The following is a 13,720-nucleotide window of genomic DNA, read 5'->3' as shown; positions in this document are numbered from 1 at the left end:
ATTTTTGTCAGGCGACATTGCATGGCTGAAAAATAATTGCATAAATCTTACTTAATGAAAACAACAGATTTTCAACCAAAACTCAAAGCATCACAAAGTATAAACTAGAAGCAGTGCTCTTCCGAGCACAGGTCTCCACCAGGCCACACAAATCAGCCTGTTATAGCGCCACCATGAGGCTGATTTAAAAAATGTGGGGCAGAGGTTCTGAATTAGCATCCAGGGAGTGTGTGTGCTCAGTTTGGCAGCGATCGGGCCAACGGCGCCGGAGATTAGCTGGTAACAACCATGCCACACAAATCGGCCTGTTATAGCGCCACCATGAGGCTGATTTGAAAAATGTGGGGCAGAGGTTCTAGATTGGCATCCAGGGAGTGTGTGTGCTCAGTTTGGCAGCGATCGGGCCAACGGTGACTGAGATTAGCTGCTCACAAACTGCGAGGCCGCACGGACGCACGCACGCACGGACGGACGGACGGACGCATGGTAGGCGTAAAGTAACTTTTGATCAGTTGCATGTTACTTCGTAGTCTATGAAATTGAAGCATAAACCTAGGCTATCCACAACTTTCTAACATCCCATCGTGCATTGCGCAGAAGGCGAGCAGCATTTCCGGCGTCACAGCCGAGTGTGATCTACAAGCTCACAACGGTTGCATCTGCGACGCAACCTTGTATGTCTGCTGTTAACCGCAGATATACTGCTACAGTAAAGTCTTGTGGAAACAGGAGGATAACTCGGGAAACTCGGACTGTGGCAAACAACGCTTAAGATTTATGTCCGTTGTCTCCCTCGCCTGATGGAGAGAGGTAACTGCAATGTATTGCTTATTGTCCAATCCTGTGCACTGTCTGCTTTAAATGACTTTGTCGACATTTCATATATTATATTGACATATTCTAAGTTTAGTTAAAATGATGCTTTACTCATTAAATTAATCCCAGAATGTAGCACCAAATGCGAAAAATGAATGTTAGCCAAATCTATTGATATCTCAGGATCTTCGTCTCACACACACACACACACACACACACACACACACACACACACACACACACACACACACACACACACACACACACACACACACACACACACACACACACACACACACACACACACACACACACACACACACACACACACACACACACACACACACACACACACACACTCTCTAAGAGAGCTTGTTTTTTGTCTCCATTATTTCAACTAAGGAACCTACTTAGCATTCACCCCAGGTCTGAGGTTTATTTGGGACCCTGTGGGGATGTGATAAATACTGTGTCCCCCCCCCCAAATGCAGGTTGCTTGCCAACAGTCAAGCAGGTGGAGGAGTTGTTTTTCTCTGCAGAGTGGAGCAAAGCTCTTCACTGATCAGTAAGACACCATTAATGCTTTTCAGTAGACTCAAAGTGGCAGGCTGTACAAAGTTGTAATTGTATTCAAGTCAGAATGGTCCCAGCACACACAAAGACACGCACACACACAATCACACTCGCTTTGGTTTGCATAATGCAGTGGTCATGGCAAGACTTACTTGTTGCACTTGCAACAATTGTGTGGAAAAAACCCCAGACACGATTTAGAGCCATATATTAAGATTTTTAATCTATTAATGTGAAATGTTAAAAGGCATATACAAAATGTTCCATTACAAAAAAGTTCACAGCAACATCATAATGGGTCAACCAGCTAGAGCAAGGCATCTAAACAAAACCTTTTGTGTTCATATAACTTAATGCAAATAATTAATGCAAATCTTTGGCATCTCAAGAGAAAAACAAATACAAAATGTACAAATGGGAAAAAAAATGTATAATATATTAACTTATCTCACTTCAAATAGCACTTTATGTAAACTCAGTCCAAATGGTCACACGGCCACATCATCATACAAAGAAAGTGAATCAAACACAATGCACTGACCTGCAAATGCATTGAGAGAAAATGAAATTCAAAATCTTAAAGGGGAATACCACCAGCAAAACGTCAAAATGTGCAATATTGTTAGGTTCTAGAATAGATCAATACCCTAATCTGTGCTGTCGTCATATGAACAACCTGTAGCCTTTTCATTCACTAGATCCTGGAGGCCAACACTGTGGACATAGTTTTGAAAACACATAGTCTACCAATATCCACCCAAAAATCAACCCATGTGGCCACTGTCATTATAAAGTATCGACTGTGTATACTGAAGGTATATGAACAACTTGTAATATTGTATACTGAAGTTTAGTGGCATTCCCCTTTAAAGATCGGAAAAAGTACTATTCTGGATCCTGGTACATTCCAGTTAAATACAGCCCTACTTGACACTTCTGCATTTACACAAAAGAGGGATTTACATTCAGCAGTGTCCACTGACTGCATTTTGACCGCAGATATGCGAGCTACTTGAGCAACTACAGAGGGGGCGCCATGTAACACAGTATTTGTGACAACAAATAGAATGGCAAATGCGGGCCAGATTTAGTCGGCCAATTCGGTGTTACTCTCACAGATTTAGACACGCGCGCGGAAGAACCAGCTACCGTGGCGCGCAACAAATACCCAGAGACCCAGAGAAGGAACCGCGTTCCGAATGCATGCCATTTTAACAAGGGGCGAGGGGTCAGACTCTAGATAGCCTTTTTCTTTAACGGGAGCATTCCTCCAGATAGGAATGTGAGAAGATTAGCTCCAGCATGTCAGCAGAAGGGAACGGAACGCTGGGGCAGTGGCCATCGAAGGCCCCCCACCCCCCCACCCCCCCACATTAACCCGGGATCTAGAAAATTAGACCCCTGCGAAACACGGTCAATCCTCACAGGCCTTTTTTAAGCAAATGAGAGGACATGTTCCACAGCGTCAAAGGAAGTTCTCAAACCCTCCGAGCCAAGAGCAGGGGGCCCCATCTGGCTATTAAACCCAGAGAAGCAACTGTGTGGTTCATTTCAGTTGGGGACTGCCGATGTTGGATTAATCAGTATTCACTCGCGCTCGCCGCTACAGAGAACAATCCTAGAACATGGCATGTAAACACGCAGGGCATGCCTCTGCTAACTCCACTAAGCACTCCCATTAGTTTAAGAAGGGACAGTAATAGAGGGGGGCCTTTGGCAATTATAGAACGGCCAAAGTAGCCTCTGCCACATTGTGTCTGTGATCCGGGGAATGAGAGTTATCTGTATAATGTTGTTATACAAAAAAGGGGAAGCGCAGCTAGGCAGAAGTGGGCGGCTAGAGTGGAGTCACGGTTTTCTTCCTCTTTTTGTCAAACGGGACAAAGGTTCACGTGGAGCAGCAGTTATAAATACAATAATTATAAATGAACACATGTCATGCAAAACATATATAATATATATGATTCTATGCCTGATTCCATTTCCTATCGACTGCGATAATGCAGAAATGCCATCCAGGTACCTTGAAGACTTGAGAACATGGCCGTCAACGTTAGGCACTGTTTGAGGTGTACAGAGACCATGGGGGGGAAAGCTCAGCTCTCCTCCCCCGAACTGAGACGCATCCAGGATTTGTCTTTCTGAACGACACATTTAAGTTCATGTGAAAATGGCTGCACCACACAACTCCCCTATGTCCATCTGTGGCTCCGTCTTAAAGACAACGTTTCCCTCCTGGTGGTGGCGTGTACAGAGGAAGGCCTTTAGAGTCTTCACCAGACTGTCCAAGCCAACTCTTATAGTTCAGTTCAATGCGCCGTGGCTCTCAAATAAGGATTTCGACAACCTCTGCATCCGAGTGGGTCATGTTCTTGAACGTGTTGAGCTGTGCCTTTGACTCCTCCAAGTTGTCTGTAGATAATAAGATAATAATGGCACATTAGGTCATGCTTAAGTTCACTAAACTGATGCTTACTTCTTTTGTGAACAATGTACGGTCGAAACCTACTAAATAGTCAGTTTTACATAAAGTATTTACTGTACTTATTAACAGAGAGCAAAGGACGGCACACCAAAGCTGGGTTCTTAAAGCAGAATTTCCCTAAAGCGTGATAAGACTGTGTACCCACCAGAGGTGGAGGCCTCAGAAGCTGCTAGCGTGGGGGTCTCTGACGTGAGCTCAGCCCACTCCACTGGGAAGTCACTCTGGGTGCTGGAGTCTCGGCTCAGGGCCTTGGGGAGGGAGCGGCGCTGGGAGGGGGGTGGCAAGGCAGCAGCAGCAGCCGTCTGGTCATCCGAGAGGCTCTTCCCTTCAAACGCAGACAAAAAGAGGAAGCTGTTTAATTACCAGATCACACTCACGCTCACACAAACATCTGCTCCGTTCCGGCCGAGTGCCTCCCACGGCCTATTCTGGACCTGCTATTCTGGAGCGAGAGACGATATGGATTCCAGGTTTAAAAACATGCTCTCTATTTGAGGAGGGACACCCAAAGGGTCGTCTCCCACTTTTTTTTTAGGAAGCGCACATTCTGACTGGCGACGCTGGTCAGTCTGCCAGTTGTCATTTGACAGTTGTTAATAGCTGCATGTCATTTTGAGATTCGACATTCTTCCGGGCTGAGGCAAGACGAACTGTGACCCCCGACACTCTCACACCCCGCACACCCCGTATGAGCTCACCTTTCCCCGCGGCGGCGCAGTCCGCCGGGCCGCCGGCCACCGTGTTGATGGAAGGAAACGACCTGGCCAACCGAAGTCCCCGCTTCTCCTGCTGCTCCCACCGGGAACGCTGCTGGAGGATCTTGATCACGGCGTCCTTCTCGAGGAGCTGTGCGTGCAGGACCCTGATCCTGTTCTCCATCTCTTGGTGTCTGTGACCGGACAACGGCAGGTCGTCGTTGAAGCTGCTGTCGGGCGAATGGCGGGGCGAGTGTTTGATGATGGTGGTGTCTCTGTTAGCGAAGAAGAAGAAGAGGAGCATTCATTATTTAGGCCTAGAATTATTGAATGCTTTAACCAGTGAAAAATAGCAGATATACAAGCTCACAGCACGGCACTGAGTGCCGGGCTGCGAGCTTGTAGATCTGCTATTTTTGAAGAAGTCGTGAAGATGTGTGCAAATCTTTGAATATATGTTTTCAAAGCGAACGTTTGTAACTCAAATTTTGCTTCTGGGTGGTCCCTGGAACTAAATATTTTGAGATGGGGGTCCGTGGCCAAATACATTTCATTTTGGGGGTCCTTCACATGAAAAGGTTTGAGAACCACTGACATAGTTGTCTCTCAAGAACAGACTAACTGAGCTCCAGTTAAGCGAAAAGGACCTTTTCTTTGACTGCTGACATAGAAACAATGATTCAATGATAGAAACAAGGATTCAAAAGACACTTATAGAATCGGGTCAAAATTCTAATTTTAAAATAGCAGATATACAAGCTCGCATCGCGGCACTCGGTGCCGCGCTGTGAGCTTGTATATCTGCTATTTTTCAATAGTTAAAGCATAAAATAATGATACACAATAATGTGTACCCGTTCTAAATGGGTTTAAATCAATGTCATCTCTATGAATGCACCGACATTGCAATCCTCCCGCGTCCCGACCCGCTTTCTCTTCTTGCCATCCTTATGGATGTGCAGCGACGTACCTCTGTGCTGCGGCCGTGGCGGCGGCGTCCATGGCAAACTGCCTCATGGTGCTCTCCTCCAGGTACTTCTGCTCCCACTTGGTGATGTCCGCCTCGAGAGCCAGGATGCGCTCCTCTCTCTCCCTCAGCTGCTGCTGCAGCGTGGCCGAGACCAGCTCCGAGGCGACAGGGCCGCCCACCTGGCTCTGGAACTGCCACTGTGGAGGTGGGAAAAAAGTAGAATAAGATGTTAAAAATAAATACAAAAATGAAGAACCATTTTATCTCCTCATCCATTCTTATCTAACCATCTGGTCCAGTGAGTTTTATGTGCATTATGCTCTATGACAGTGGTTCACAAAGTGGTGGGTTCCTTTAGGGAGGGTCTAAATTGACCCATACAAGTCTGTAACTCTGACAGTGTACAAATGGAACCAAATTAACCCGTTAAGGGGAGACCTTGAAATTTGAAGGCTTGAGAAACACTTCTCTATGACATAGGTGCACATACATAAGAGTCTATGTATGTGCACCGTCGTTCTCTGTAGTTAGGAAGTTAGAAAATGAGCATCCAACATTTCTACGTGTGCATTTGCGTGTGCATTACCGCTAGCAAAACACATTTCTTTCACAGACCTCACACGAGGCAATGTGTGAAGGCCCAGAGATCAGATAACAGTAGTGGTCCGCACTCTCACCTGTTGCGCCCGGAGGCTTTTGAGCTCCTGCTCGAGTCGCGTGCGCAGCCTCAGTTCGAGGGCCTCCCTCTTCTCGCAGGCGGCCTGCAGCTGAGCCAGAGCGCTCTGCAGCCGCTCCACCTTCTCCACGTAGGCCCTCTTGCGCTGCAGCTCCTCCTCCAGCTGCTGGTTGCGAGCCTGCGCAGAGCCCAGCGCCTGCTCCAGGACGTCCCGCCTCCGCAGCCACTCGTCGCCGGAGACGCGCAGGTGCTGGAGCTGCCTCTCCAAGCGTTCGCGCTCCCGCTGCTGGTCCTCATCTAAGAGAGAGAGAGAGAGAGAGAGAGAGAGAGAGAGAGAGAGAGAGAGAGAGAGAGAGAGAGAGAGAGAGAGAGAGAAAACTAGTTAGGTATATGCGGCTGATGCCAATTTAAAAATGAATAAGTGGCAATGGAATACAGTCTATGCAGTTGCCATTAAGGGGTCATTCGGTTGACAAGCGAATGCTCTGTGAACGTTGTTTTAAATGGAATGTCAACCGTCAGGGGACATTTTATGCAGCGCTGTGAGGCATTTAGCTAAAGGGCGTTCCATTTGACCCCGTCCCAACCTGCAAATGAGCCAGATCTCAAAAAATACGTTTGGAGTTTAAATACACAAACAAGTGCTTCAGAGCTTGCTACTTCATATCAAACCTAGTCCACATCCAGAAGAAACAATTTACAGTGCAAGAACACGTTTGTTTTGCCGGAGCCACTTAAGACGGGCAGCGATTACACAAGAGGGCTGCATGTCTGTGGAGGGAATGCAGACTTCCTCTTATCCACTTAAGCACACAGGCGTACCTTGTACTGGGAAAAGCCTCGGAATGCCTCTAAGGGCATGAGGTAAAAAACGTATCTTTAAAGAAAATGCATTCCATGAAGGGGAAACAAATATTTACACCTCCCGCGATTGTGTTGCATATGTCGCTTTGTGCCTGAAGGCGCTGTGATAAGCGCCATTGGGAAGGACACACCAACTAAACAATGTTTTTGACCTTGCATCTAATGAAAATGCTTGAAAACTGCAATCACGTTTCCACAAACACAATGTGAAACAAAATAGCAGGAATTAGGTGTGCAACTCATTCAACTCAACTCATTTTCCATTTGTACGCTTCTGGAAATAATCACACTTCTTCTAGTCACTAAAGTGACTTGTATCTAGTTAAGAAAGCCAACCTTCCACAGTGACTCATGGCATTTAAAGACTGACCACCTCATTTTCAAGTATATTCAGCGATGATACGTAGTCAGTAGTCACACCATTAAGAAAAATGTACTGTATGTCTCATTAGTCAGAGTCACAGGCCGGACAATAGGCCAGGAATTATTCACAACTGACTGGTGATGAGTCCAAACCCTGAGGTAAAGAAATGCCCAAAGAAGGACAGCCAGCTATGTAGGGGTCATGTTGAGCTGGGAATGGATGCCCCCGAGCCTCCAGGCCTATTAGTTCCCCCTGAGGAGGGACGTCTGCAGCTATGAAAGTCTGAGCAAGGGGGTGGGGTGGGTGGGCTGGCATTCCCAGTGGCCGGAACAGCCTGAAATACCTAAAAAAAAAATCCCAGGAATCCAGGCCGCATTTACTGCTGCTGTGAAAAATGGCTGGCGTTTAAGTGCCAAGAGCAACTCCTCACATTGGAGGTGGAGGAATGAACGTCCCCCAAAGGCGGCCCCCGTCCGCCTCACAACAGACCACCTCAATGTGGCAGGAAATCCATCCCAGAAGAAACGAATGTCCCTGCCACTGGAACGTGTTTCACAATGCAGTGTAATTTGTCAAATCAAGGCCCGTAATTAGATCCTGAATTCTTTCTTAGAATTTTCTTTGCCCTATTCAAGAGGAAATAAAAGTAAACACTTTCCTTCTAGGAGGAGAAGGAGAACTCACGGTTCTACTTACTTTGCTCAAGGAGTTTTGCAAACACATGTCGTTTCTGGTCTGTGGATTCAGCTTCCTTGGTCAATCTCTGCTTGTTAGCCGTCTCAAGGCGATCTGTGAGTTACAGGCAAAGGAATCCATGATGACCAGTTGACCACACACATTTAGTTGGATTGTAAAGCAGTTTGTCACGCGTGCCGACAGCTGTCAACATGTATGTGGTTAACGCACCTCTAAGGTCTCTGTTAAAGTCATGCAGCCTCTTAATCTCAGCCTCCAGTTTGTTCCTCATGGTCTTCTCTAGGGTTTCCCTCTTTGCAGAGCCTTTCATCAGAATCTCGTAGGCTTCAGATATCCTCTGGATCTCTGACTCCAGCTGGGAGAAAAATATATAAAGAAACAAAATGTTAAATCATTATTGGGTGGGAAAGCACCCATTTGATACTGGATTAGTGGCTTTTTTTAAACGGCATTCTGTATTTAAAAAAAAACAAAGCCGATCGTTGGGATGTAAAAGCATCCCGTGCTGGCTCGCAAGTTCGTGGCGCGTAAAAGCCCGCCGGCTAACGGCTCCTTTGACACCCTCTGAAAAGTGGGAATCAACATTCCTCAGCGGACACTTATGGGCCCCAGGTGTCAAGGCATTCATCTCGATTCATGGCAACTTGCCAGCAGGCCGTCAACATACAAAGGGGAAGCAGGATGTGGTGGAAGGCATTCCAAACCCTGGAATGGTACGTCTCATCTCAGCGGTGTCATATGCATGGTGTTGTTCAGAACGCTTTACATTACAGGGCACAATGGCTTTAAGAGACAGGCTGATCTTAAAGGTTTCATATTAGCATATTGAGAAGTCCACAACTCTTCCGTGTGTCATCATGGTCACACCTCAATGACTGCTGCATTTATTCCTAAAACCACCAGATAGCTTATCTCTGATTGGCAGCACTAGCAAACAAACCGATTAAAGGTGTGACACTTTACTCCTCCACACACGCCAGCGTCTCTCTCTCTCTCTCTCACCTTTTGTAGCCTGGCTGCCTTCTCCGCGTAGGCCTCCACTTCCTTCCTGAGCCTTGTGTTCTCCTGCATCAGCAGGTCCATCTGAAGCGCGTTGTTGTTGGACAGCTCAGAGCCCGCGGGACTCACAGAGGGGTAGATGATGTTGTTAGCCACCTGGTTCTGGGCCGACACAAACCTGATGAGAGGAGAGGAGGACATGAAGAATGAGTTAAAAGAACACAACAGACACAGGGGTGAGAACGACCCCATGGCAAACCCCGCTCCCCAGGTGCTGTGGACTGGCGTCTGTCTTACCTGTGATGCGGCGAGTGGAAGGGGGGAGGGGGCTCTTTGTAGTATTGCCCGTGCTCCTGCGAGTGGCTCAGCATATATCCGGGGATGCGGACGCAGAAGGGGTACTCCGGGGGAGGGCCGCGCGGGTCGACCCCGTCCTGTCCATTTTGAGCCACCACCAGTGCGGGATCCGCGACGTCACTGTAGAGCTGGGGGTAGCTGTGAGCGGAGCTCATGGACGGGCTCTCCCTGGGGCCGTTCCGCTCCAGAGAGAGCTGCATGAGCCTCTCGCTCAGGGAGCGAGTGTGCTCGCGCTTCATCATGTCCCACTGGCCCTCGCTCCCCATAACGTCCACGGGGCCGGCGTGCAGCTCGGCGCGCCCCTGCTGAGAGATCAGGTACTGGGAGTGGGCCTTGGCCTGCTCGTAGGTGGGCAGCTCCTCCCCGTGGAGCTGGTACAGGTGGCACACGGGGCTCTCCGAGTGCGGGCAGTCGCCCTGGTGCTCCTGGCCCTGGGGTTCCTGCCGCGTTGACATCTGAACGTAGTGGCTCTCCTCCTGCGTGAGGCTCTCCAGCGAGGACCGCGGGCTGCCCGCGCTGCCGCCGCCTCCGCTGCTGTTGCTGCTGCTGCCTCCGCGCAGGGCCTGCTGCTGGATGGCGAGGAGCGTGCGTGTGTCGGTCAGATTCCCGTAGCGTAGCTGCTCTTGGATGAGACGGTGCAGCACCGTGCCAGAAGATTCCTCAGAAGTTCTCATAATCCTGCAGCGGGGAAATGAGTGGGGAGGGTGTCCACGACTCCACGGGCGGTCGGTTGGGAATATCCAAGGATAATAAAAAAGCTTGCCGAGCTGCAGATGGAGAAGCAGATTGTCTTGGTTAGTAACAAAAAATACAATATACAATAATGATCAATTATGTACATTAACTGGGGTTGATGAGAAGATGTTTTTCTTTTTGTATACCCCCTCTCCAAAGTGTCATTTTGACTGGTCTTCAAAGGTGTGCAATGTGCACATGTGTCTACCAGCCAAGATGACTTTCTATTAGAGCAGCAGAAGTAACATCTCGTCCCACTCACTCACTCTGGCAGTGAGTGCAGATTCCATTCCATTGCTTAATCACTGTAAGCATAACTTTCATCATAGTCATACACATACATACGCACAATACAGGCTGATTACTGGAATGTAGCCTACAGATAACGAAGCCACGCACACGCACACGCACACACACACACACACACACACACACACACACACACACACACACCAAATAAAATTCCTTCTTTATCGTAATCTTAACGGCATGGATGATTATAGTAGGCTAATGTTGTAAACACATTACTGCCGTTTCTCAAGAAATAGCCTACCTGATGTTAAGTCACGTCGTAGGCTATTATGCTCAAAACCACACGAATGGCTCAGCCAGTTGACTTGAATTATTATTGTAAACATGTGTAAGCGTGGCTGACTGTCGTTGACCTTGCATAATTAATTGTCACTGTCAGGAACCTTAAATCTCTGAAAGTTTCAAATGTGTATGTTTTTTTCGAAAATTAAAGCCCTAGGCCTACTTCATCATATAAAAGTTTCGCACTAAAGTAGTGAAAATAGCAATGCGAGGCGTTGTATGCTTGTAGATCGGCGATATTTTCACCATTTAAATAGTTTTTTTTTTTTTATAACAAAAAAAAACTTTTTTTTTGTTTTTGTTTTTGAACATAGGTTTCCACCGGACAACAACGATATATTCATTAAAAACACAACATAAACAATCACAAAAAATAAAAACCTGAAAACGATCCACACCGCAGGAAAAAAGGCTTTTCGTTACAGAACAGAACAAAAGGTAAATCCGCGAAATCAACTTAAAAAACTCACCAAATTATGTTTCCATCGCGGACGAGACGATCCCTCTAGTCTCAAGTGTGTTTAAATCTGAAACGTGTTCACTGTTCACCAAAAAGTATGATCCGTCCTTCCTTCTGTTAAGCGCGCAGTCAGCAGCGTTCTGTGCTGTGCTGTATGTGTGTGTGCGCACTGAAGCTCTGTGTGAGCAGACTGAAGCACAGAGCACTGAGAGCAGCGCACTAATAAATAACTGAGGGCTGATTGTTCGCCGGGGCAGGCTGGTATGTGAGGAATGCAAAGGCTCCATGCAAGTCCCTCTGGGATCAAAAGCACAACCACACGGAGGCTGGAGCACACAGGGGGAGAGAGAGAGAAAAGGGGGCAGGGCAGTGGTGTAAAGCAGTGGTTCTCAACCTGTGGGTCGGGACCCCCAGGGGGGTCCACAAAATATGTCCCCCCAGATGATTAACTTAATAATAATATGCAACATTGTTTTCTCTCAAACAAACCAACATAAAGTTTAAGTGTATAGAAAGTATCTGCACATTTCTAAAGTGACAATTTGAGGACTTTTTAATACAAATGTCAAATTAAACATTGGACAAATTGTCAAAATATTAGAGGCAGAAATTGTGAAAATAGCAGATCTACATGCTCACGTGAGCATGCAGATCTGCTATTTTCACAATAGAACCATGTTATCTTTTAGTGCTCGTCAGGGTCTTGGGTCCCAATTTAAAATATGATTATTTTGGGGGTCACAGCCTGAAAAGGTTGAGAACCACTGGTGTAAAGTAACTAAAGTACACTCAAGTACTGCAGGCTACTTGAGTACAATTTTTAGGTATTTTGACTTGGTGTTTTCCAGTTTTCTGTACTTTTACTTCTAATCCACTACATCTCAGAGGCAAAAAAAATGTTGCACTTTTATTCCACTACAATTATTTGAAAACTTAAAGTTACTTAACAGTTTCTTTCTGGGTATAAATTATAATATTGTAAAACATACATTAACCTTTAGCCCTATTTTATACCTAGCGTTGTGAGCAGATCGGTTATTTACAAACATTACTTTTACTTTTGGTACTTTGATGCCAATACTTTTGTACTTTTACTCAAGTAACATTTTGAACACAGACTTGTAACCGAGTATTTTTATATTGTGGTATTTACTTTTACTAAAGTAAAACATTTGAGTACTTTTTTTCCCCCACCACTGAGGCAGAGCATCCAGGACTGGATTCACATTCAGAAGAACAGCAGCAGAAGGACAGACCATCTCAGCTCAGCTGGTCGTCTGTCTCTCTCTGTCATGTAAAACAAGCAAGATGCCTGCATGCATGGCTTAAGAGCACTTAAGCCCTATTACAATGTAAAAAGATGAAAACTTCAATTAAATTAAGCTCACAGTTGTAGATGTGTTTATTTTTCCTCCTATAATGGCAAATAGGAAACTATCATTATTCACCATTGTCATTATAACCATTGTTCATTTTTACATCGCCAAGTGGTTATGCTACATTAGCAGATTAAACTGTTACACACATAAACTTTCGCACAACTACACTATCCATAGTACACTGACTGTGACTGTACAGTGTACACAGTAGGCCTACACACATGCTCTCCCTTTGAAAAAAGTTCAACTTTAAATGATATACCGTAGGCGTACTACCAGTAAGACTCCCTAATCGGGAGATAAGCGACCGTTGGTCGCTTATCTCCACAAATATCACAACCTCCACCTCTCACGTCATACGGGTAGCCATAGTTACACCTGGAATGTTGAATCTCCATATATGGAGATAACCTACGCATCACACAAAGTCTGACCTCACCAGCCCATACTTGGGCATGGACGACTTATATCTCCATATACGGAGATGGCCATATATGGAGATACGATGACATCACAGAGTCCACAGCTGATGATGTGGCGTGATGTCATACAATAAACAAACAAGCCCTATATACTGATGCGATACGATGACATCACAGAGTCCACAGCTGATGATGTGGCGTGATGTCATACAATAAACAAACAAGCCCTATATACTGATGCGGAGATATGAGCAGGGCAAAGGTGTGACGTGTGACGTGTGACGTGTGACCGACCGACCGACCGACCGACCGACGGACGGACGGCCGGTGGAGGTTTTCATAGTAAACTGCTCCCTGACGGTCGCAATGAGGTAGCATATTGCACATGATGAGTGAGAAGAGCATGTTATGTGATTTGTGGGCCCTTCAGCAAGAGGGCAGAGAATGCTATCAGTGGGGAACCATAAAGCAGGTTCCTCTTTGCTTTATCTCCCCATTGCATGTATGTTCTCATTATTAGGCAACGCGTCCAATAACACCACACCACACTAAGAAACAGAATAGCATTGTTTCTTAGGAAATGACTATATGTATTCTTTAAATTATTATTCCATACTAGCCTGGAATAAGTTATA

At 46.3% G+C, this 13,720-nt stretch overlaps 1 protein-coding gene across 1 annotated transcript; it reads right to left on the bottom strand.

Annotated features, from left to right (window-relative positions):
• Nucleotides 1-2,843: 2,843 nt before the first annotated feature.
• On the bottom strand, nt 2,844-11,445 carry amotl2a (angiomotin like 2a). The gene is made up of 10 exons (XM_080735967.1): nt 11,295-11,445; nt 9,436-10,262; nt 9,142-9,316; nt 8,350-8,494; nt 8,140-8,232; nt 6,217-6,512; nt 5,540-5,736; nt 4,573-4,844; nt 4,020-4,199; nt 2,844-3,801 (listed from the first exon to the last, which is right to left on the bottom strand). Exons 2-10 carry the CDS (start codon nt 10,167-10,169, stop codon nt 3,716-3,718), a joined length of 2,178 nt encoding a protein of 725 aa, XP_080592093.1. The 5' UTR covers nt 10,170-10,262; nt 11,295-11,445; the 3' UTR covers nt 2,844-3,715.
• Nucleotides 11,446-13,720: the final 2,275 nt, after the last annotated feature.

Source organism: Nannobrachium achirus (assembly GCF_963921795.1).
Source record: "Nannobrachium achirus genome assembly, chromosome: 1".
Taxonomy (NCBI): domain Eukaryota; kingdom Metazoa; phylum Chordata; class Actinopteri; order Myctophiformes; family Myctophidae; genus Nannobrachium; species Nannobrachium achirus.
This window is presented reverse-complemented; position numbering and strand designations above follow the sequence as displayed.